Genomic DNA, 25920 nt, shown 5'->3' with positions numbered 1-25920 from the left:
GATCGTGATTCTTTGTACAACTTCAACTGAATTAACATCGCAATGGAAAACTGCCCAACTCCTTTATCCTTAGGTCCTTATTTCAGACGATTACGACTGTTTTGTTTTAAAAAGTACATAAAAGCCCTATACCTTTTTCCTTCATCCGTAAGATTTAATCTCTGAGAACATAACTCAGGGGTCAGAGATTGGATGAGATCTGAGGGAAGCGGTGGGACCGCAGAGTAAGAAGACTCGGTACTAGATTAACGGGGGGTGGGGGTGGGGGGGGTAACCGTCAAGCTCTAGGTTAGTCTAAAATACATGAGTGGGCGGAGCGTAACCTCTGGCACTGGAATCCTCACGCCCCCCAGCGACTGCAGCCCACCCCAACCGCCTCTGCGGGCTGCGGCCATTTTGGCGTCGCCCCAGCTCCGCCCCTGGGGCGCAGACGGCTCCGCCTCCCAGCCGGCCTTGCGCAGAAACAGGAAGTGGGATCGGTAGCCTAGGTGTCAGGCTACTCCCAGGTCGGGACGAGGACCGAAGCGCGCGTGCCCTCGCCTCGAACCCCTGCAGCTGCCGAGCGCTGACGCCTCTCGAGAAAAGTCGTAAGGCCATGTCCAATATGGAGAGTATCCTTTCCCAGCAGAAAAGCTGCTGCCAGGGCTTCGGGAAGGGCGTGGGAAATGGCAGGGAGGGGCTGGGGCCGTGGGAAGAACTCGGTGGGGGCGATGTTTTAAGTCTAGTTGTGGAGGGGTGAGGGCGCTGCCGCCTCTTGGAAAGCACCGGCACCTTGTTTCGTTTGTTATTGTTTTCTGGTAGCCGCCGCCATCCCAGAATCGGGACTTGGCTCTGTTTTGGGAAGTGTCAGTGTCGCGGGACTGGTTTGCGGAGATTCTTGAGCCTGGATCCTTGAGCGTGCATCCTCCCACGGAGAGGGCCACTGTCCTCCGTCCTTTCAGCGATTTTATCCGTTTCTTAGCAATATGTCCCGGGGGATGGTGCAACACCAGAGGCGGCAGGACTTGGCCATAGGTTTGGTGCGGAGGTGAAGATTTTGAATGCGATAGCTTCTGTGGAACTGCTTTCTTTTTCTGAATGGAGGTGACCGGTGGTAATAAGGTAAAGTGCGTAATGTCGGCCCTCCAAAGTAAGTTGAGTGCTTCTGTGTTAATATTGTCAGTTGTTTTAGCGCGTGAAGGAACTCATGTAGTTACCTAAGGCTATACGAATTCATCGCTTGCACCTGTGCTCCCACTTAAGCAATGGAAACGGGGTTAGGAACCAAGCTGTGTGAAACCCTTCTGAATCCAAGAAGGATGAAATAGCTTTTCACAACTGAAATACCATCACAGGTTTTCCATGTCACTGTAATTCCTCCTTTTTTCCCAGGACTTGGCATTATAGAAAATAGAGTAACTTGGTATCTTGCCATTTAATAAAACTTGGCCAAAATGGCAAAATGTGAATAATAGTGTTCGTTTGACAGCTCATTTTAAAGCTCTTTGCCTTCATTAGTTTGTGAGTCTGAAATGTAGAAAGCCTTTTGATGAGTGGATTAAATTATATAAGCCATACTGGAAATACGGATAACACATAAAGCAGGAATAATATGTGAGGTGCAAAAATAGCTCGTTTTAGTAACAGAATAGATGACTAAAAGGCTCAGTTATCAGCGCAGCTTCAAGGGTCTAATTTATGAACATATAGCCATGTTAGATAATTTTTTAAAAGAAGTCTCCTAAAGGAATGGCCACTAGATTGACTCTGAATATCAGTTTGTTTTTCAGCATTTTGTTATAGTTTATTTATTTCTTTTTAAATCTTTATTGTATTTTTCCATTACCATTTAGCCCCCTTATGTCCCCTTCCCCCAGCAAATACCACAGTTATCCATGTCCATGAGTTCTTTTTCCTTTTTGCTCACTTCCTCTGCCTCCTAGGTTTTACCTGTTAAGAAATGTGAGTTAGAGTGAGTCATACAGCCTCTGCAGGCAAAGTTTACTCATCTGTAAACATACTAACTGACCTGCCAACCTTATAAAGCTGTTATGAAGATAAAATGAAATGGAAGAGCATATCAATCATAAAGTTTTGAATATGCTGTTAAGAATTAAGAAATAAAGTACTAATTGCTATCTATCTCTTTCCCAAAACTTCAAACGATTTGAAGTAATAGGTCTAAAATTGCTTTTTTTCTACTCTAATAATGCAAATTTTCATCTACTTAATGTACCCTATGCAATTTCCAATATCAAGATACTTGGTTACTGATTTTCTTTCACTGAAAAGTATGTGCGCCTGACTATAATTGAAATTAATGGTAGTGTTATCAATAGTTTAATATGTTAAAGACGAACTATTAACTAGCCTTCAGTCTGTCAAAAGAAGTGAGGAGGTTTAACTTGGCTCATACCATCTATCAATGATTACTTCTCTTGGTTTCCTCTTGTACACTCCAGACCATTTCCTTAGAGTATAGAGGAGGAGAATGACGTACTGACTCAGATCTGTCTTCCATAACTAACTAAGTAACTTAAATTTAAGTACATTTATTTGATACCTATATATAATGCAAACATCTCATTGTGACCATATATAAGAAGATCAAATGTGCTAATAATTGAATTAGCACGGTAATTGTGACTTCTGTCTTTGGACAGTTAAAGCACACAGAATTTATCATGGTGGATTAGATCAAATCTCACTTTAAAGAACTCTGTGGAATGACCAGATATATTTGTTGTAACATGTTCATACAGGTGCTCTACAAGTATAGCATCAATTGCAATATGTGTGCAGTATTAGTACAGTGTGTTTCAGGAGTAGTGCTTGATTAACCATGAGAATTAAACAATTGAAGAGGAACAATTAGGGGATACTTTCCTACTCCCATATTCCATGTCCCCTTTTGGGCTTCTCTATGTTTTTACCCCTCTTCTGGCATTTTGTTGTTTTGTTGGATCAAGCACGCTTTGTTTCCAGGAAACTTTCCTTGTCATCTTTCTAATTTAATCCACCATCCCCGACAAACTAGAACTCTGAGAGCACCATATCCTACCAGTCCTACTCTGTGCTCCTTTTCTCTTTTCCATTTGAGCCTTTTTTTCACTTTTGTTATCGTGTACTTATTTATCACTTCCACTAGACTGAATTTCTGGAGGATGGGGTCTTTATTTAGTCTTTGAATCCTCATTTCCTTGCAGAGCACTTGGTCATTGGTGGACACAAAGTGGGTAAAGACCTTCTGTTAGCAATTAATTAACATGTAATTAACTTATATTGCCATATACAATTAACATATAATTAACATAACTTCTATTGGCTGAGCAATGTCCCCAGGCTGTCGATACAGAGGGTTATAAGACCCATTTCCAACTCTGAGCAACTTTTGATACAACTGAGCCAGAACAGTCTTGAGTGGGGATAAATAGCAATGTGAGATTGCACATACTAACTTAGATGAATAGTAGAACAGCGATTCTTGATCCTATCTGTGGATTTACTAAACTCCTTGAAGTTGTATGCAAAATTTTGTTAGTATGTGCCTGTTTCCTGGGGAAAATATCCATAGCTGGCATCTTTTTCTCTGAGGGATAGGGATTCTAACCTGGAAAGGGTTGAGAAGTAGTGAAGTAGATAATAGGTACTGCATGTGTTCTGAGAGCTGGACTGGTTTCGTTGTCTCCTTTTGTAGTCTCCCAGGCAGATGAGACTAACTGTGTTTCAGGCAAAGATTGCGAGCTACCTTAAAAATGTCTGTTCACCATTATCAATGGCTTTCTATCCTAAAGCAGAAGTAATGACATTTTATATTTTGCCTGACAATAGTTACATAATTTATGGAGTGGCTAGCTAGTAGAATGTTGTGTCTTACAAAAAGTACTGCAAGGAAGGGTTACTTATGGTTCGTCATTTAATGCCATTTGAGTACCAATTCTGCAATTACTCCTCAATGATCCATCTCTAGGCTTTAGATTTCACATCTATAAAATGAGGAAAGTTAAGTGATTTCTAGGGTTCCTTTGAATTCTGATGATCTTCCTGTGTTTCTGTGATCCCCACTTCTATCTTCTAGAAACACACAGGAATGACCACCATGCTGGTAGCTACAAAAGGGGAAAGTCAGATGCATAATAGCACTCCTCATCAAATGTATGGGGGGGACCCCAGGGATTTATTTATAAAATGTTGTGTATTTATTCTTACATGTTGAAACTACAGTCACCACAGTACTCACCATCTGATGCAGTACACCTATCGAGACATTTTTTCCACTGCTCAAAACAGTTTTTAAACTTGTTAATTGCGATGCTTTTTAGTGCTTCTGGCTTTATTATTTATTTATTTTGTTTGTTTGTTTCACCTCTACCACATAGGCAAAACGTTTCTCTTTGGGACTTTTTTCATCGGGGGGAACAAAAAAAAGTTACTCAGAATGGGATCAGGTGAATAGGGCTGGTGGGATACGGGGGTCCTGCTATTTTTTTGGTCAAAAATTGCTGTGACTCAGCAGTGCTGTGGGCAGGTGCGCTTGTAAATTACATCATGAAATGGGCAAATGAGTTGAAAGAGTCTTCAAAAAAAATCCCCTGAAGCTACATGTAGTCTCCCACAACAATGCCAGCTGGTACACAGATACACATGGGTTCCTAGAACACTCACCCAGTGGGGGAAGCCTGGACTACAAGGGGCCTGCCCTCCAGAAGACAACTCCAGTTTTGGGGTGGGGGTTCCCCTGGTATACATAAACAATCTGTGGTATAGCTACCACTGCTTTATTCTGGGGCAGGCAGGTCCTAGTGGGACATTTTTATTTCCTTCCTCTTACCTCCTTTTCTTTTTTCATCTTCTACTTCCGTACACTGAAAGGATTGCATAATCTTACGTTTGGCATTTGGAATCCAGGAACTGTGTGCCCTGCTGTGTATGACTAACTTTCTTTCCCTTGGTGTTGCTCCACCTACTTCAGGGAGGCAGGCAGGACCTGAGATTTCTACTATGAATTTCTTCTAGTAAACTAACAATTTTTTTGAGGAAACAGATTGAAATCTTAAAGCAAGGCTTCTTTCTATAAACAACATAATGAATGATTCTTATTTATTTAAAATTTAAAACAATAATCTATGAAGACATCACTGGTTTCCATCCTTTGCCTCTTCAGTAGTGTGACTGCAAATAAATGAAAGCAAGTAGAATGTTTCTTTTTAATTTAATCCTTATTGTATTTTTTCATTACCATTTAGTCCCCTTATATACATAAAATGTTTTAAAGAGACAGTGGGACTTTTTAGTTCCTTACTAACCACATTGCCCAATTAAGATAGGTGAGTTAGCAAAGTCATCAGGTGGTAATGATGATTTATTGAACACCTACTATGTGCCAAACTCTATGCTGGGGATTTTGTATGTATTATTTCAAATTCTCAACACTGTAAGGTAGGTGGTAGTATCCTCATTTTATAGAAGAGGAAATTAGAGCTAAGAAAAGCACAGAGCTTGTAACATACAGTAGCAGGGGTGTCCAACCTTTTGGTGTCTCTGGGCCACACTGGAAGAAGAGTTGTCTTGGGCCACACATTAAATACATTTCAACATGTCATCACACACAAAAAAAATATCATGTTTTAACTAAATTTCCAATTTTGTGTTGGGCCACGTTTACAGCCATCCTGGGCTGCATGTGGCCTGTTGGCCGTGGGTTAGACACCCCTGAAAGGATCTGGCCCGGGTTCCAAAGTCTGTGTGTTCACTTCTGCACACACTCCACAGCTTACTGGGCAATTCATTTGTGTTTGATGGAGTCCAGGGTATATGTAGAGCTACTTTTTCAGCATATTGACATTCCACTTGAGATTTTGCTTTGTAAGAATGTGGAAAACCACGAATCTCCACAATCAGTTTAGGGAAAGCCTAAGTTAGATTCTCCTAAAGACAAGCCTGGATCATAGATATTTCTTATTAAAAGGTACACCTTAATGTAGTATTTTAAATTTTAATTTTGTAGAATTGGAAGGTGAGGTATTAAGACTTTCTGGAAATTTGAAATAATCAAAATGTTCAGGTGGTTTATTTGCTTTCTTTTTATATCCTTGTCAGTACCAAGGTCCAAGTGAACGAGGGTTTTTTTTTGCGTGGATTTTGACAGGAAGAGGGGAACCTGTTGCCATTAATGGAGGTGTTTGAGACCAGTTTCTCAGAGTCAGTTCCTTGTGTTAGCCAAAGAGTGGGCGTGCTGGTATGTGGTAAACCTCACAGGGGTTAAAGGAGGGTGGAAGGGAGGGACAAAAGAAGGGTACACTAGGCAAAAGAACTGTGTATGAACAGAATGAGGTAACTGCTGGAGGCCAACATCACTCTGATACACAGGGTGCTGGAGCTTGGGTAATTCAGCACCCAGTTTAGGGCCTTGTATATCTTTACAGATTAATAAATATCACTGTTTAGTCTTTCTAAACTTTAGTCCATTAATAATAAAGTGGTACAGCCATTGTCTTTTCTGTAGACAACACAAAACAAATGGTGTCTTAATAGCAACCACTTTGCCAGATTGAATTTATATTAGTCAGTGAAGGAGATGATTCTGCCAGTGTTATTTTTCCAAATAGAAAAATACCCCAGGGCTTTATAGCCAACTAAAATATTTAAACTATTTCACAGTATATTAAGTCTGGTTCATAGCTTAATTTAGTAGTTGAATTGATTCTGTTCTTTTCCATATCAGCCATCAATTCCCCCACCTCAATGTAGAGGATATTCACTTATTGTAGTATACACAAAGGGTGATAATTCAAATAGCAGATATCTGAATTTAAGACTCTCATGCCCTGTATATAAAAAGTACCCAAGAGTGAGAGACAGTGTTTTAGACTCAGGGATGTTTTGATTTCTGGCATGGGGCAAAAGACTTATCAGAAAACCACAGGTGTTACAACTTGTCTGGGCTACACAGAGACATGAACATGTTTGACAATGGTGACAGTCTAACATGCATAGTAGGTCCTCTTCTGTGTATTCATGGGATCGTACTCACTTCTGTGTAAACTGGACCAAAACTGGTGGTAATCTTGTCTCTCTGTCATATTCTTTTGTAGGGTTGAGGTCACAGAATTCACCACCTTATTCATTTCTGACCATAGAACTATTGTATAACTTGAATTAGAAACTGGTAAAAATCCACATGCCCTTAATGTACATCAGCCTCATGACACTTAGTAATTCTTTAATTGAAAAGAACTTGGCTACAGAGAGGGAAGGAGGGAGGGAGAGAGACAAAGGAAGAGGGATGGAGGGAATGAGAGTGAATATATATAGCCCCTGGCTGGCATAGCTCAGTGGATTGAGCGCGGGCTACAAACCAAAGCATCGCAGGTTCGATTCCCAGTCAGGGCACATGCCTGGGTTGCAGGCCACGGCCCCCAGCAACTGCACATTGATGTCTGTCTGTCTGTCTGTCTGTCTGTCTCTCTCTCTCTCTCCCCCCTCTCTCCCTCCCTCCCTCCTCTCTCTCCTCTCTCTCCTCTCTTTCCTCTCTTTCCTCTCTCTCTTCTCTCTCTTTCTCCCTCCCTTCCTTCTCTAAAAAAATAGATAAATAAAATCTTTTAAAAAATGTGTGTTTAAAAAAAAGAATGAATATATATACACATGCACTTTCTACTTTCATGGAACTGAATTGTTACTCTGAATTTATTATCCCAAGTATAATAATAAGGCTGTAGTTTTCAGAACTGCTAGTAATTATGATATAATCAATATTCTCATGCTTTATTTCACTAATTATTATTGCATTGTAAGAAGGATTTTCATAGTTAAAATATCCCTCTGGCAACTAAAAGTCAATTTCATTTTAAATTATTTGAATTCTTTTAAAATTTATAAGTATTCAAGAGTACAAAGGTATAGACTATATACTAAGTGTCATGTTTTGAAAGAGAAAATATTCCTGACAGGAACATATACGTAAATATTTGTGCAAGAAAGTAGCTGTTTACATGGAGCTCTCTTCCAGAAAGGAACATTTAAAAGTAGTCTTATTTCTCATTCGTGGGTAATTTTATACTTTTAAGGTGTGAACATTTTAAACAATCACCATTCCATGCAATCAGTAATTGAGAAAATTGCCATACACACAGAAACAAGCTTCAATTTGAGTTCCCATTCATTTTAATATTCAAATTAGAATTTATACTTTGTTAAATTTTAGAATGACGATAAGGCACACATGCCATATATTGCATTATACCTTGGTGGCTTCAGGAATCATCACATAATCACACAATATTTCTACATGGAAATGTGTGATAAGGTTTGTTAGTTAAGGTTTTGTCATCAAATTTTCCTAGTCAGGTCATGTTTTGCTACTAAATATTATATAAAACTTTCAGTTTTCAGAACTTTTTGAATTTTGGAATTGTAGATAACTGATCGTGGAAATAGACAGAAAGGGAGGAAGTAACAAGAGGGAGCAACAGAATCATTTCGGTATATATCTGTTTATAAGACTGTGTGTGTGTGTGTGTGTGTGTGTGTGCGCGCGCGCGCGTGTGCACGTGTGTGTAGATAGATGGGGGAACCCCCCAAAACAGCAATTGCCATCTGTCAGGCAGGCCCCTTGTAGTACAGGCTTCCCCTGCTAGGTAGTGCTCTGGGAACCCACCTGGTTTATCAGTATGCCAACTGGCGTTGTTGTGAGAGGTTGTGTTTGGCCTTAGTGAAATTTTTTGAAGACTCTTTCAGTGCATTTGCCCACTTCATGATGGGGGATTTATGAGCACACCTGCCCACACCATGCTGAGTGTCTGGCACTTTGTGACCCAAAATGGCATGACCCCCATTCCCCACCCCCTCTATTCATCTGATCTCGCCCTGAGTTACATTTTTTGGTTTCCCCCAGATGAAAAAAGTCCTCAAAGGGAAACATTTTGCCAATGTAGAAGAGGTGAAACAAACAAACAAAAAAGGCAGAGGCACTAAAAGTTTATATCAAAATTGTCAAGTTCAAAAACTATTTTGGGCAGTTGAAAAAAACATCTCAATAGGTGTATTGCATCAAATGGAGAGTACTTTGAAGGTGACTGAAGTTTAAACATGTAAGAATTAATACATAATTTTTTATAAATAAATTATGGGTTTTTTGGGTCCCCCCTCATATGTATCATGAGAATAAAGTAGAGATCTCTTCTCATAAGATCATAAGAGATCTCTGTGATTTCTTACGTTGCCATGATAGCAGGAGAAACACTGTAATATTTCAACTATTCCTGTGGAAGAGGATGCTAAATTAGTATTTTCTAAACCTAGATATTCATGAAAATCACCGGGTGACCTTTTAAAAACTACAGATTTCTGAGATCCATGTCCCGATCTATGAAATTGAACATTACAGAGGTTGGGTCCAGAACTCTGTATTTTTTTAAGAACTTTATTGGTAATTGTTATATTGCTGGTTTGTGATGAGATTTCAAGATCAAGTCAAAATGGGAAAAGTAAAAGGGAACAGTGTAAAGCCTAGGGGTGTCCAACATTTTTGCATCTCTGGGCCACACATTAAATACAAATACTAACAAAACTGATGAGCAAAAAAAAAGGTTTTCAGTAAATTTATGATTTTGTGTTGGGCTGCATTCATAGCCATCCTGAGCTGCAAGCAGTCTGCGGGCTGCAGGTTCCACACCCCTGTGAGGGTAAAAGCCAGGGATTCTCATAAGCCTCCTGGAATTCACAGGGCAGCCCTACAGTAAAGTATTATCTGGTCCAAAATATCAATAGTGCTTAGGTTGAAATCCCCTGTTTATAGAAGGACTTATAACTTTCATCTAGCTGAAATTGATGTTACTTATAAATGTGAAGTGTATTTTCCATTAAAATTACTGAGAAATTCATACATATGTTCTTGTTTTCTTAACAATTCTAGGTGTATCTGTCACTGATGACAAATACTCAGGGTAGCAAAGTTGTCCCCCTTATATCCACAAATAAGATGTTAAATTAGAACCATGAAGCCATTGAGAGGTGAACAAGGTAGTTTAATTTATGACTTAGCTTTCATAAATAAAACTATCAATTCTTGTTTTCAGATAGTGATAAAATCAATACAAAAGTCAGTCCTTTATATTGCTGTAAGTGTACCTTTCAATAAACTTAAATGAACCCCATATCTTTTATAGATGTCTTGAAAAACATAAAGTCAAGGTTAAAGAGTAAGTAGATTTTACCATTTTCTAAGGGCAGAAAACACACAGAATCTTTCTAACTAGTGATTTATTCATGACACAAACCACTTGCTTTGTCATATTCATGTGCGTACACTTCATGTTTGTTTTCCTGTCATGAAAGTGACATATTTGTGGTTTTGCTCATTGGGGTCTTTTGAACAAGGCACTTTTTCTTCCCATTGTTGGTTTTTCTTATTTAAATTTTTAATGTCCCTTCATTTACCAAAGAATGTTTATGTACAACCCATAGACACACAACAATGTGCGGATTGGCTTAGGGCCAGGTGAGGAAGGGGAAGAGGAAAAAAGTGGGAACAGCCCTGGTTGGTGTGGCTCAGTGGATTGAGCGCTGGCTTGCGAATCAGAGGGGCACCAGTTTGATTCCCAGTCAGGGCACATGCCTGGGTTGTGGGCCAGGTCCCCAGTAGGGGGCGCATGACAGGCAAACACACATGGATGTTTCTCTCCCTCTCTGTCTTCCACCCTTCCCCTCTGTCTAAAAATAAGTAAATAAAATCTCTTTAAAGAATTGGGAACAACTGTAACAGCTTAAAGAAGAAGAAAAAATATTTAAAAACTAAAAATTTTCATCTTAAATATTTATAGACTTAAAATTGCAAAAATAGTAGAGTTATTCTCTTTACCAAACTTCTATTCTTAACATCTTATAAAAACATAGTATAATTATCAAGAAAAGGGAATCATCACTACAATGTCATTAACTATACTCTAGCTCTTACTTAGATTTCACCACTTTTCCCACTGATGTCCCTTTTCTGTTCCACGTTCTAATGCAGGACCCCACATTGCATTTCGCCAGCCTGTTTCCTTACTCTTGTCCACTCTGTGCTAGTTCTTCAGTCTTTTGCTTTTCATGAACTTGAGAAGAGTACAGTGGTCACTTATGTCATAGAATGTGTCTTAGTTCTGGGTTGTCCGACGTTTTGTCTTTAGTAGACAGACCTTTTGTTTTTGGCAACGATACCATAGAAGTGATGCTGTACCCTTTGGAGTTCATCATTTTAGAAGGTACATGATGTTGAAATGTGTTACTGCTGCTGATGTTATCCCATGTAAAGTGTCGTCTGTCAGGTTTCTCTACTATAAAGTAGCTCCTTTTAATAAATATTTTCTTGTTGTTAATTTAATGGTTTTAAAATGAAAAACCAAATGTGGAATACATAATTTTTTTTCTGTTTTCTCAAATACTTTGTGAATAGTTGCTTAGGTAGCAGAATCTTATCTGGTAAGTTTTATAAATTTAACATCTTGTTTTCAGTAGTTAAATTGGGAAATGACTTTTTTGCATAGCCTTAACATATATTTCCAGAACACCTATTTAACCTGAAGTTTGCTGCCAAAGAACTTAATAGGAATGCCAAGAAATGCGATAAAGAAGAAAAGGCTGAAAAGGCCAAGATTAAAAAGGTATGCTATTTTTAATATTTTTATCTTCTTTTAAACTCATGAGCACAGTTAATCATAGGAGAGTAGATGTTTCACTTTATTTTACACTGAAGAAAGATTACTGGCTTTAGCATTCTAAACCAAATACATATTTAAATAAATTATTTATTACCTGTCATAATTAATAATGGCTTCTTTTTGTTATTACTAATTCCCAGCATTAAAGGATCTTTAATCTTCCATGAAAGGATACACATTCTCAAATTTCTGTCTCTTTTTTTAAAGATTTTATTTATTTATTTTTAGAGAGAGGAGAAGGGAGGGAGAAAGAAAGGGAGAGAAACATCAGTGTGTGGTTGCTTCTTGCATGCTCCCTACTGGGGACCTGGCCTGCAACCCAGGTATGTGCCCTGACTGGGGATCAAACCTGTGACCCTTTGGTTCACAGGCCAGTGCTCAGTCCACTGAGCCATACAAGCCAGGGCCAAATTTCTGTCAGTTCTATACCTTCACCATTTTGCTTTTTTTGGAGATACATTTCAGCTATTTAATATTTTCTTCTAAATTAACTTTTAACTTTAGCCCTGGCCAAAACTATGATAGCAGAAAAACATGTATCTATGTTAGTTATATTCATTTGAAGTAATACATTTAAATAAAGACATAATTAAAGTGAAGATGCTTGTCTGTGTAAATATGTAAAGTCATTTTATGTACTCTCTGTAGAGTTTGTGCCGGCCACCAAGAAAGCTGTGGTTAGTGGCACTTTCATACTACCAGCCTTTAAAAATGATGATGTAGTGATATATCTGACTTAAAAAGATGTGTTTTTTAAATTATGTGAGGAAACAATATGCCTTATGCATTTACTTTGTAATAAACTTATATGGTAATAAATGGGTGTATATACTTGGAATACTACGTACTAAACTGAAGATTAACTGGTAATGGCTCAGTGATGGGATTATGAGAAATTTTAAAATTAAAGAATTATAAATTCTCATTTTATACCTTAAAAAGTAATTGTAAAAGCTCTTAAATAGTACTAAAGTAGGTTACTTTGGGGTTGTTTACCTTTTTAAAATATGTTTTGTTCCATTCTTTCGCCGATACTTACTTTTACTCTTTGTCTTCACCACTATTTACTTATGTTCTGTTTAAAACAGGCCATTCAGAAAGGCAATACAGAAGTTGCAAGGATACATGCTGAAAATGCAATCCGCCAGAAGAACCAGGCAATTAATTTCTTGAGAATGAGTGCTAGGGTGGATGCGGTGGCAGCCAGAGTTCAAAGTGCAGTAACAATGGGCAAGGTAAGGGTTAATATCTATAAAGGAACTCTTGATTTCAGTTTAATGAGAATATTAGGACTTGTCAGAAATCTAAATCCATTGCAAGGTGCTGTAGGGTACTAGCAAAGGCCTTTATGGGCAAGAGAGAGATAGTCAGAGTACTTGGCGAGGAAAATGATTCTGGCAGCGGCTTTTAAACTAAGGCCTAGGAGTTGTCTTCCAGTGGAGTCAAAGAATGCATTCCTGGTAAGGAAAGGTAGACAAATTTTATAAGTTGATCTATAAGTAATACTCATATGTTTAAGATACTGCCTAGATTTTGAGATTACTTTTATAGCATACTCAGTCTTTTTTGTATACTCCCAATAGGTAACCAAGTCCATGGCTGGTGTGGTTAAGTCTATGGATGCTACATTGAGGAGTATGAACCTTGAGAAGGTAAAAAAAAAATATTTGATGTTCAGGTATCATCTTTTTAGTGGAAGTTTTTCTCATGATCATATTTCTTTTTACAGATTTCTGCCCTGATGGATAAATTTGAACACCAGTTTGAAACACTGGATGTCCAAACACAACAAATGGAAGACACAATGAGTAGCACTACAACCCTAACAACACCACAAGTAAGGATCGTTTCTTTATTTACAATAACTTTTTCAAATGACTCAACTTCAAAATATCATGATGGCTTTTTGAGCCAAAATCATCTCTGGAATGTGAAGTAAATGCGTGTATCCCAAAACGCAAGTAGGAAGTTATGCTCTGCCTCTGGATTCCTGAGGACATGTTGGACCATGCCACATTCCTTATTTTATTTTGAAGTTCTAAGAATTCTCGTAGGTCCCGTGTCTAGAGAGTTTTGAACTTAAGTCTGCCTGGGTGCCGGTTCCTTCCTGTTGAAAGTATTGTACTAGAGGTTCCCTGAGGCCAGTAGGTACTAGGTATTGTCCTAATCCTCAGCTAATTTCATCTCATTGCAAATATTTTTCTGCTTCCTCTGTACTCTTTAGGTTGTGTTATTTATGCACGAGTCACAGATGAACAAATAGTAATTTAAAAGAACATTTATTTTCCAGAAAATGAGGATATTTTTCTAAACCCGCAACTTAAGAGATGTGCTGCAGAGAAAATTAAAAATTGAAAATAGTCTGCATGTGACATGATCCATAAACAAAGTTTTGTGAAATTTAAATATTCACACAGAGGAGCTCTCTCACTGTCACTCTTCTCTTTGATTCTAGTACCTGTCACATGGTTAATCAAATGAACAAAGAACTAGCTGCTACTCCTTTGGTTGTTAATATGGGGAAAATGCAATTTACAGCATAGGTTAGGAGGAAATTAGCAACTGTCCATCAATATTTTAATACAGATGACTCTTTTCACAAAAAGGTGAATAAGAAGATAATGAGCTTAGGTTTAGATTTTAGAGTAAAGAAAGAAAACATTCATGTGTATATCTTATAGTGAACATATACAGAGTCTGGCAGAAGTAAGGCCTGCTTGAGTGTGGTTCATAGAGTAATAATATGGGTGTAATAATTTATAGTTTTAATTTGAACATTTCACCTAAAATGTCAGATGGTGTGCTTGACTGTGATATTCTTATGTTACAGAGCTACATGCTTGTGAGTTTGTAATAAAAGATTTTGTAATAAAATGGGCATAACTTGTGCCGGACCCTGTATATTTAGCCATTACTTGCAATACCTTCTCTGGAGCCTTGATCTGCAAAATGTGGTCAGGAATCAAGAACATCCATATCATCTGGACACTCATTAGGAATGCAGAAACTCAGACCCCATCCATAGACATATTGAATCAGAATCATTTTAGCAAGATTCCCAAGTGATTTTTATGTACTGAGTCTGAGAAGCCGTGTCTTGAAGTTGCTGGTTCTTATTCAGGCTCCTTAGGTTGATCCCCAGGTGATCAGTAAAATTTAGGAAACGCAAGTGAATTGGAAAAATGACTTGAAGTCAGTACACTTGGACTCCTAATCCCCACTCTACCACTAATTAACTTCCAGACCTTAAGAGATTTATTACCTGGGCATAAGTATATGTAGGGGTTGGGTCCAGTCATATGTAAATGCCTTTTAGCTCTGAAAAATCTTGAAGTTCACTCACACATTTGCAGAGTGCTGTCTGGTCAGGTATTTGTGCTAGGTGCTGGGGTTGGTAAAATATATACGAAACATTTTTCATACAAATTTAACCAAAACTTTCAACAGGAATGGTGAGGGATCTGGTTGAACACACTTGATTGCCCAAATTTTCATACCCTGCTAGTGAGCAGTTAGAATTTAAATTGGCATATCCACTATGGAAAATCAATTTGGTAATATCTGCTGTGTGTTTTTAACATAGCGGCTAGAATGGTCCTGTTAAAACATGTCAGATCATGCCACTTTTCCGTTCAGAATCCTCTGGTGATTCCACACCTCCCTCAGAGTAAAAGCCAAATTCTTTACAATGCCCGTAATGTCCTGCGCTGCAGGGGTGTCCAGCCCTTTGGCGTCTCTGGGCCACACTGGAAGAAGAAGAGTTGCCTTGGGCCACACATTAAATACAAAAACACTAACGAAAACTGCTGAGCAAAAACCAAGATTTTAAGTAAATCTAGGATTTTGTGTTGGGCTGCATTCATAGCCGTCCTGAGCCATGGGTTGGACACCCCTGCATGGGATCCGCCTCTCCCTGCTTCTCTGACCTTATGTCCTGTCACTGCTTAACACTCTACTCAGGGACTTGGTCTGCTGGTTAATTCTCAAGCACACCAAGTACATTTCTGCCTCAGAGCTGTTCCTCTTGCAGTTTCCTTTGCCTGAATGTTCTTTCTCCACCCAGCAGGTATCCTCATTGCCTCCTCCCCACCCCCTTCAGTTCTTTGATCAAATGTCATTTTCTCAGTGCGGTCTTCCTGATCATCCGTCTGAAAAGTACAGCAACAGCACACCCACCATTCCCTGTTCTCCCTACATCGCTGCTTTGTTTTTCTTCATAGTGCTTATCACTCTCTAATATACCATATAATTTAAAAAAAAATTATTTGCCTCCCCCTCTTCACAAACACACACTAGACGTAACGCTAAAGACGGCAGGAATTTCTACCATTTGTGTTCATTGATAAATCCCTAGCACTTAAAATGATATCTGGCATAAATATTCTCACTGAATATTTGTTGAATAAATCAGAGTGTATGAAAATGCATGTACCTTGTAATGTAGTACTTCTTCCAAATTTATATACAAAGAAATCCCTATATGTGTACAAAGATACTTATACGTGAGAATGTTTATCACACCCTTGTCTATAATCAGGCCAAATTAGGGTGAAAGTCTAAATGTCTAGAAACGGATAAATAAAATTGAGGGTATTTCTATGCGGGGGTATTATACCAGAGTGAACATGAATGAACTAGATGTCAACATAATTAGATCTTACAAGGTTGAATAAGAAAAGCAAGTTGCATAATAGTATGCATAGTATACTACTATTAAGTAAATTTTGAAAACACAAATAATGCTATTTTAGATATAAAGACAAAAATGTAAATGTATATAGTATTCAATCTGTTATTTTCTGAACTTTTCCTGCATTTTTGGAAATATTTTAAAGTGAGTGAAAGAGAAACTAAGACCCAACAGCAAGATTAGTGAGTTGCTTCAGATCATACACCTTGTTAATGGTAGCGCTGGGACAACATCTTAGGACTCCCACCAGTGTATCCAAAATATTTTTAACAACTAATTTAAAAACACCACTTGTTTTAATAAATTAGACTCTATTTCCTGAGAACTCTTGTACTATAGTGAATAAATATCTCAAAATACTTCTATTTTATTTATCTAAATATTTTTAAAGATTAATCCTTAATATCAAATTAGTATCAAATAGTAGAACAGTTCTGATTAATATAAAATTCAAATCTATTACACTTTAAATACAAGCAAAGTTGGTTAGAAAACAGCTTTCTAAATGGGTTCACTTTGTAAAAGAGAGCTACCTTACCTAGATTTCAAATTATATGTGAATATCATAGTTAATATGTTTAACATAACCTCATAGTTTAAGGATTTTATTTAACATTACTCAGAAATAAATCTTCTGGAAATAATTCGGCTCCCTCTGGTGGTTAAAAATACTTTTTTAAAAAGTGTTCTTTTAACAATTGTAGACCATATCCCTCCTTTTAAACATTATCACAAACAGAAACCACCCAAAAAGCAATTGTCATTAACATATACATTCTCATATCATTATTCTAGAACCAAGTGGATATGCTGCTTCAAGAAATGGCAGATGAAGCTGGGTAAGAAGTTATTCAGTGTTTTTAGATAATCTTGATTTAATATCTGGAGGTCCTAAAATTATGTAATATGGATAAAAATATTTGTCTTTACCACCCTTTGGTTCGCAGGCTGGCGCTCAATCCATTGAGCCACACCACTCAGGGCTCTATTCTTTTTATGAAAAGGATCTTTGGAAAGAATTCTGCTATGATCAGGGCACTAAGTGTTAAGCCCAGTTTGAGTCCTGTGAACTGAATGACCTGTGCAAAATGTCCAAGAGCTTTCAAAGATGGCAGCATTGCATTATTGAAAATGGTCATATATATATATATATTTTAAGTAAATAATTGACACCATTTGTGGTACTGCCATTAGAAATGGTGTATCTGATAATGGGCTGTTTATTTCAGACCCTTCATGTTGGAAGGGAATGACTTGGCCATGATAATAACAGCGGTACAGGAGTCACATTATACCAGTATCTCTAGTATATCATTTAGCTTGAGAGACTATGGTAGGTAAATAATACAAAATATATTTTTTTTTCAAAAATAAAGATTACAACTAGGTGATACTAAAGTTTTATGCTTTATTCTGAAAGGTAAAATAATAGATTGGAATAGGGTTTATGTACCTTATCCTTTTGTGCTGGAAAGAGAAGAATTGGAGACACCTAGAAAACAGCATTGATGAATATTATTCTAGTGTCTAGGCTAATTCCTGATTAGAATGAACAGTTAAGTTTATCAGCTGTTTAGATAACTAATGTGTCGATAGTGAATTAAAACCCAGGTTAATAAAGCCAGTGTGCAATATTTGAGAACAGGGCTAGCGGTTAAGTTGTACATTGTTTTTACTTGTTAGTATCCTGGTGTAGCCCACATGCCAACAGGGAAGATATCAAGAAAGCTGATTTTTACTAAGTATTTAAGAGACCAAAGCTGCATCTTGATTTCAGAGGACTCCATCTTAGTAATGTGTGGCTAAGGACTTGTTTCTGTTCCCACCAAAGACTAAGAAGATTGGGCTTCAGCCCTGGCTGGTGTGGCTCAGTGGATTGTGTGCTGGCCTACTAACCCAAGGGTCCCTAGTTCGATTCCCAGTCAGGGCACATGCCTCAGTTGTGGGCCAGGTCCCCAGGAGGGGGCGCATGAGAGGCAACCACGCATTGATGTTTCTCTCCCTCTATTTCTCCCTCCTTTCCCCTCTCTACAAATAAATAAACTAAGTCTTTAAAAACAAAGAAGATTGTGCTTGAAAGTACAGCAAAGGAGGTCTTGTAAAATGAATATTGCCACATTACAGCTTTGCTGCCCCTCAGTGGAAATCAAGTTCAGTAGATAACTTTTTGAGAAGATTTAGAGCAGGATTTGTCAACCTTGACACTGATGACGTTTTGTGCTGCATAATCCTGGGGGCTGTCCTGTGCACTGTAGGCAGTTCAGCAGCATCTCTGTCCTCTACCAATAAGACACCAGTAGCAGCCCTACCCCACCATGACAGTCAAACATGCATGCAGACATTGCCATGTGTTCTGAGGGCGAGGATATGGTGGGGAGCCAAAATCGAGAGAAATTAGGTATGTTGATAGTGAATGATGACTGGTACAGTAGAAATGATGACTGGTAGAATGATGACTGGTACGGTAGAAACTGATAGAAGCTCTGATGTAGAGATACTGATGCCCATCCTTAAAAATGTTTCTGTCCAAATTCTGTTTGAGTTTGTGATTCCCTCAACAAAATTGTAATATAGCATATCTTTAACTTTTCTGGAACAATCTGTGTCTAGACTCTCCTAATGACTACTAAGGGTATTATATTCTCTGTGGTATTTTCCAACTGAAGTTGACATGCACTGGTCTACAGGTAGAAAGGTTGCTTTCTATCCTAGAGGAGTAGTACAATATAGATTAAGATCATAGGCCCTGGAGGCAGTAAGTCCTGTTTTTCACTAGGGTAGATGATGGGCAAGTGAACTTAATTTTTCTAAACTTAAGCTGTACAGGTGGATGCCAGTAATGATTCCTGCCAAGGGTAGCTTAGGAGCTAGACTCACTGAGCTTCAAGTAGCTCAAATGTTAGATATGGATCTTGAGGCTACATTTATCTAACATGTTCTATCTTTTGGGGGGCATATTAGCTTTCCTTTATAGTATGACTCATATGGTAACCACCAGTAAATTGAATACATTGTATGATTTTTATTTTGCCTTTTTGTTCAGATGACCAGATCATTTTCCTATCTTTTAGTAGCTTTTCTGTTTATATTTATAACATTTAATCAGTTTTATTTTTATTTAAATTAAGGTAAAATGCTAGGTGGAATATTCAAATTTGCAATAAGCCTATTTTAATGCTTTTATAATTGCATAAGGAGGAAGCTACCTATATTAACATTTGTTCATACTAATCATTTTAAAATTGTAGCCTTGACCTCAACATGGAACTACCACAGGGTCAGACGGGATCTGTTGGCACCAGTGTTGCTTCCACAGAACAGGTAGATGGATTTTATCTTGATTGCTATGAACTCGATGTCTGAATTAAGTATGTATTGTGTATATATTTATATTTATATATAAGTAAGTATATATATGCCATTTTTCTTTTATAAAGAGATTTTCTACTATAATATGACATCATCATTAATTAGCAAACTGTGATTAGTCTTTACTCCTCAATGATGGACATTTTCTATTTGATTTAAAATTTTTTTAATCAAAATCACTTTATTTACTTATATTACATACACTTATGTATATGTAATTATATTAAGTATATTACATACACTTATGTAATTAATATAAGTAAGTTTTGAATTTTATTGTTGTTCAAGTACAGTTTTCTGCCTTTTACCCCCACACCTCCCCACCACCCCACCCATCCCCATCTTCCTCCCCTGTTTCCACCCACCCCTTGTTTTTGTCTATGTGTCCTTCATAGTTGTTCCTGTAAACCCTTCACCCTTTTCTCCCCATTATCCCCTCCCCCTTCCCCTCTGGTCACTGTCTGTTTGTTCATAATTTCAATGTCTTTGGTTGTATTTTGCTTGCTTGTTTGTTTTGTTGATTAGGTTCCTGTTAAAGGTGAGATCATATGGTATTTGTCTTTCACCACCTAACTTACTTCACTTTGCATAAAGCTTTCCAGTTCCATCCATGCTGTCATGAAGGGTAGAAGCTCCTTCTTTCTTTCTGCTGCATAGTATTCCATCGTGTAAATGTACCACAGTTATTTGATCCACTCATTTACTGATGGGCATCTAGGTTGCTTCCAGCACTTGGCTATTGTAAATTGTGCTGCTATGAACATTGGGGTGTGTAGGTTCTTTTGAGTTGATGTTTCAGGATTCTTAGGATATAGTTTCAGCAGTGGAATTGCCAGGACAAAAGGCAGTTCCATTTCCAGTTTTCTGAGGAAATTCCATACTGTTTTCCACAGTGGTTGCAACAGTCTGCATTCTCACCCACAGTGCACTAGGGTCCCCTTTTCTCTACATCCTCTCCAACATTTGTTGTTTGTTGCTTTGTTTATGATGGCCATTCTGACCAGTGTGAAGTGGTATCTCACTGTGGTTTTAATTTGCATCTCTCTGATGGCTAGTGATGCTGAGCATCCTTTCACATGTCTCTGGGTCCTCTGTATGTTCTCCTTGGGGAAGTGTCTGTTCAAGGCCATTGCCCATTTTTTAATTGGGTGGCTTGTCTTAGAATGGAGTCATGTGAGTTCTTTATATATTTTGGAGATTAAATCCTTGTCTGAGGTATCATTGGTAAATATATTTTCCCATATAGTTGGTTCTCTTTTCATCTTAATGCTGTTTTTTTTTTTTTTTAGCTGTGCAGAAGCTTTTTATTTTGATAAGATCCCATTTGTTTATTCTTTCTTTTATGTCCCTTGCTCTAGGGGATGTATCAGTGAAAATGTTCCTGGGTGAAACATCTGAGATTTTCCTGCTTGTGTTCTCCTGAAGGACTTTTATGGTGTCACAACTTATATTTAACTCTTTTATCCACCTTGAATTTATTTTTGTATATGGTGTAAGTGGGCGGTCAAGTTTCATTTTTTTTGCACGTAGCTGTTCAGTTCTCCCCACACCATTTGTCAAAGAGGCTGTTTTTGCTCCATTTTATGCTACTGTCCCCTTTGTCAAATATTAATTGACCATAGAGACTTGGGTTTATTTTGGCCTCTCTGTTCTGTTCCATTGGTCCATGTGCCTGTTTTTATGCCAGTACCAGGCTGTTTTGATTACAGTGTCCTTGTAATATAGTTTGATATCAGGTATTGTGATCCCTCCTACTTTGCTCTTTTTTCTCAAAATTGCTGCAGCTATTTGGGGTCATTTATGGTTCCATATAAGTTTTTGAAATGTTTGTTCTTTATCTGTGAAATATATCATTTAATAGGAATTGCAATGAATCTATAAATTGTTTTGGGTAGTATGGCCATTTTGATGATGTTAATTCTTCCAATCCATGAACATGGGATATGTTTCAATTTGTTTGTGTCTTCCTTAATTTCTTTCTTCAGTGTTGTGCAGTTTTCTGCATATAGATTTTTTACCTTCCTGGTTAGGTTTATTCCTAGGAATTTTTTTTCTTGTTGTTATATCAAATGGGATTTTTTTTTCCTGATTTCTGTTTCTGCTGTTTCATTGTTGGTATACAAAAATGCCTTTGATTTCTGGATATTGACTTTGTATTTTTCTGTTTTGCCAAATTCATTTATTAGGTCAAGCAGTTTTTTTGTGGAGTCTATAGGGTTTTCTATGCACACTATCATGTCATCTGCAAGCAGTTACAGTTTTGTTTCCTCTTTTCCAATTTGGATGCCTTTTATTTCCTTTTCTTGTCTGATCATTGTGTTTAAAACTTCCAATACTATGCTGAATAAAAGTGGTGAAAGTGGACAACCTTTTCTTGTTCCTGATCTTAATGGAAAAGGTTTTAGTTTTTTTCCCATTGAGTATGATGTTAACTGTAGGTCTCTCATGTATGGCTTTTATTAGGTTGAGGAATGGTTCCTCTATTTCCACTTTGCACAGTGTTTTATCATAAATGGGTGCTGTATCTTATCAAATGCTTTTTTTGCATCAGTTGATATAATGATATGTTTTTGTCTTTGCTTCTGTTTATGTGATGCATTATGTTTATTGATTTGCGAATATTGTACCATCCTTGCATCCCTGGGATGAATCCCACTTGGTCATGGTGTGTGATATTTTTAATGTATTGTTGGATCTGGTTTGCCAAATGTTGTTGAGGATTTTGGCATCTGTATTCATCAGGAATATTGGCCTTTCTTTGTCATGTGTTTATCTGGTTTTGGGATTAGGATGATGTTGGCCTCATAAAGAGAGTTTACGAGTCTTCCGTCTTCTTGGATTTTTTGGAATAGTCTGTGAAGGATAGAGGTTAGCTCATCCTTAAGTGCTTTGTAGAATTCTCCTGTGAAACCATTTGGTCCAGGGCTTTTGTGTGTTGGGAGTTTTTTGATGACTGCTTCAATTTTGTCAGCTGTTATTGGTCTCTTCAGGCTTTCTGCTGCTGCTTCATTGAGTCTTGGAAGATTTTTTTTTTTTTTTTTTAGAAATTTGTCCATTTCATCTAGGTTTTCAAATTTCATGGCATATAGCTCTTCATCATAATTTCTTATAATCCTTTGTATTTCTGTGGTATCAGTTGTAATGTCTCCTCTTGCATTTCTGATTGTGTTTATTTGGGTCCTCTCTCTTTTTTTCTTGATGAGCCTGCTTAAAAGCTTGTCAATTTTGTTTATGTTTTCAAAGACCAACTCCTGGATTTATTGATCCTTAGAATTGTGGTTTTAGTGTCTATGTCATTAATTCTGCTCTGATCTTCATTATTCCTTCCTTGTACTTGCTCTGGGCTGTCTTTGTTGTTCTTCTCCAGTTCATGTAGTTGTAGGTTAGGTTGTTTATTTGAAATGTTTCTATCTTTTTTAGGTACACCTGTACTACTATGAACTTCCCTCTTAGGACTGCCTTTGCTGTATCCCATAAGTTTGGGGTTGTTGTGAATTCATTTTCATTTGTTTCCAGAAACTTTTTGATTTCTTCCTTGATGTCATTTTTGACCCATTCATTGATTAATAGCATGCTATTCAATCTCCATGACTTTGAGTGTTTTTCGGTTTTTTCCTTGAGGTTGATTTCTAGTTTTAGTCCCTTGTGGTTGGAGAAAATGCTTGATATGATTTAAATTTTCTTGAACTTGTCAAGGCTTGTTTTGTGTCCTATCATGTGGTCTATCTCTGAAAATATTCCATGTGCATTTGAAAAGAATGTGTATTTTGCTTCTTTGGGATGGAAGGTTCTATATATATTAGTTAAATCCGTTTGAGCTAGGGCATTATTCAATGCCACAATATCGTTGTTGATATTTGGTTTGGAAGATCTGTCCATTTTTGACAGTGGGGTGCTGAAATCCCCTAGTATAAGGGCGTTGCTGTCTATATGTTTCTTGAAGTCCTGAAAGATTTTCTTGATGTATTTGGGTACTCCTATGTTGCCTGCATATATATTTACAATGTTTATGTCTTCTTGGTGGATTTTTCCCTTGAGTATTATGAAGTGACTTTCTGGGTCGCTTTTTATGGTTCTTGTTTTGAAGTCTATTTTGTGTGATATGAGTATTGCTACCCTGGCTTTTTTTTTCCTGTGCATTCGCTTGGAATATTTGTTTCCATCCCTTCACTTTCAGTCTGTGTTGCATGCACATGTCATTTAGAGATTGAATTTGCCCTCTTTCATAGCTTCTACTTTATTTAGTTCTCCATTTATTCTGAGATGTTTAAAAAAGTAAATTCTTAGTGTTGGTTTTTGTGTGAATTTTTGAGACTGATTTAATCTTATTTAAAACGTGAGGTATTTAAAATATTAGTGATTTATATATGTCACAGCCTTCTGACTTTTAACATTTTATTTCTTCAGGATGAACTCTCACAGAGACTTGCTCGTCTACGTGATCAAGTATAATTTAAAGAACTGGTGCTTTTGTTTACTTCACCTGCCTCTGTTTCGTGTGTGTACATAGATAAGTTGCACTCCAGTTACACTACGAACACTATATGTTACAGAATGCTTGAACACTATTTATATAGAATGCTTTCTTTTGCCATGCTTCACTTTCCAGTACTTTAAGAAATTCCAGAGTGTTCCAACCTTGACAGATTTTACAGTTTGTATATTATGTTGAACCAAGCTGTCATTAGTTCATTGTACATGAAACATCGTCCTCAAAATTTGCATCAAAAATCTAGCAACCAAGCACTACAGAAGAAAGTATAGATTAAAGGTTTTAGTTTCTTTTTAATTCAGAGTTGCTTTAAGTCTGCACTCTCACATGATGCGTTAAAATGAAAGCAGGGGATAGCCAAAAACACCTCATTTAGTGTCATACAGTGGACAATGTTATTGTTTATGTTTTATGTTTTGTATGTGTTTTTGCTGTTTAAGCACAAATCCATTAACTTTTATTTTGGATTCATCAACTTTTAAAAGTAGATGATCATCATTGGAATTTTTACCCAGTTATTTAATGAGTCTTATTTGAATTCCTGAAATTTAAAAAAAATCATTGATAATTTTTCATTGTAACTAGAAAAGCTCTACAATCATGGTTTGCTCAGTTTTAAAATTTTTTCTTTGCTAACTATCACTGTTGTTCAGACTTGGTGAAATTTAACCTTTCATACTGTCAAATAAAACTGAAACACATTTTAAATGATTCTTCTATTTCTACTGTACTCTTAGTACACTGTATTTTAAAAGATTAATTTATGTGGTCTTAATGTCATTTACATTTTCCATAAGCTTGTTGATTGTTTTCTGAGAATCTTAGCCTATATTTTTAAAGCAGCCAACAAAACACAACAAAGAAAACAAAACTTAACTCAAGTTATAACTACCACGAGCCCTGGTTAAACGTGTTTGTCCTTTTGTCTCAAAAGCAAAAACTGTTGTAATAACTGGAAGAAATGAAGTCTAAATAAATGTTAGGATAAAATGTTTTGCCTAGCCATGCGAATCACTTCCAGACCAATGGAAGTTGTTGTACCGCACGGGGGCGGGGGTGCAGAAAGGTTCCAAGCTCCAAAAGAGACCAGAGTCTGTAAGGTCAGGCCAGGCTGTGGAAGGCCAGGATCCTTGGGGAAAAGTGTCAGATGGCCAAGTGTACTACTTTCCGTCTTCCCAGAAATATCTCCATTTTACCCACCTAAAATGAACAAATGTCTACAGTTTTCTGCTGTAGCAGTCTCAAATGTGGAGAAGTGACCAAGTTATATTTTAGCTAGTACGCCAATAACCTACATCAAGTAGGTAGGGTGTTTTCCATTACTTACTGCATGATTGTTCCATGAAGGAATTTTAATATTTCATTCAGTTCTTTTTTTTTCAAGTTATTTAAAAATGCATCTCGTTTAGTTCTATTGAAGAGCAGATCTGTTTAGAAAATCTTACCCATTGTTAAATCATGAAGGCATTCAAAGTGCAATTATGGAGACTTTTTTGCTAAGTATTTCCCATTCATATATGTTTCCTATGATAAAGGAGAGTGTGCATAAATGAAGATTATTTTCACTGGTTAATGAAATGAGAACTTATTCTTTTGCTAAGTTTCAATTAAATCTACACTTTCTTGGTACTGGACTATATGGTATGACCTCAATGTGGTAACCTTACATTTTGGTTGTAATTGATGCTTTG

At 37.2% G+C, this 25920-nt stretch overlaps 1 protein-coding gene across 4 annotated transcripts; it reads left to right on the top strand.

The window, feature by feature from the left end:
- Window positions 1-353: 353 nt before the first annotated feature.
- Window positions 354-25808, top strand: LOC114504794 (charged multivesicular body protein 1b-2). Of its 4 annotated transcripts, none has more exons than XM_036016376.1 (8): window positions 354-611; window positions 11524-11621; window positions 12767-12913; window positions 13262-13330; window positions 13408-13515; window positions 17164-17207; window positions 19617-19689; window positions 20263-20320. In XM_036016376.1, the coding sequence occupies exons 1-8, from the start codon at window positions 596-598 to the stop codon at window positions 20308-20310; spliced, it is 603 nt and encodes a 200-aa protein (XP_035872269.1). In that variant the 5' UTR covers window positions 354-595; the 3' UTR covers window positions 20311-20320. The 4 variants fall into 4 exon arrangements, with proteins under 4 accessions (XP_035872269.1, XP_028378467.1, XP_035872268.1 ...); XM_028522666.2 differs by lacking the exon at window positions 20263-20320 and adding an exon at window positions 24145-25808 and having other exon boundaries at window positions 435-611; XM_036016375.1 differs by lacking the exons at window positions 354-611; window positions 20263-20320 and adding exons at window positions 10109-10178; window positions 24145-25808.
- Window positions 25809-25920: the final 112 nt, after the last annotated feature.

The sequence above is a fragment of the Phyllostomus discolor genome, chromosome X, assembly GCF_004126475.2.
Source record: "Phyllostomus discolor isolate MPI-MPIP mPhyDis1 chromosome X, mPhyDis1.pri.v3, whole genome shotgun sequence".
NCBI lineage: Eukaryota > Metazoa > Chordata > Mammalia > Chiroptera > Phyllostomidae > Phyllostomus > Phyllostomus discolor.
The sequence above is the reverse complement of the archived record's forward strand: the minus strand, read 5'-3'. Positions and strand labels throughout refer to the sequence as shown.

Coding starts and splice junctions, on each gene's coding strand:
- LOC114504794 (XM_036016374.1), top strand. CDS start 10,124: ATGAACCCCATATCTTTTATAGATGTCTTGAAAAACATAAAGTCAAGG. Junction 12,914..13,261: donor GTGCAGTAACAATGGGCAAG/GTAAGGGTTAAT, acceptor TACTCCCAATAG/GTAACCAAGTCCATGGCTGG. Junction 19,690..20,262: donor GTGTTGCTTCCACAGAACAG/GTAGATGGATTT, acceptor TTTGTTGATTAG/GTTCCTGTTAAAGGTGAGAT.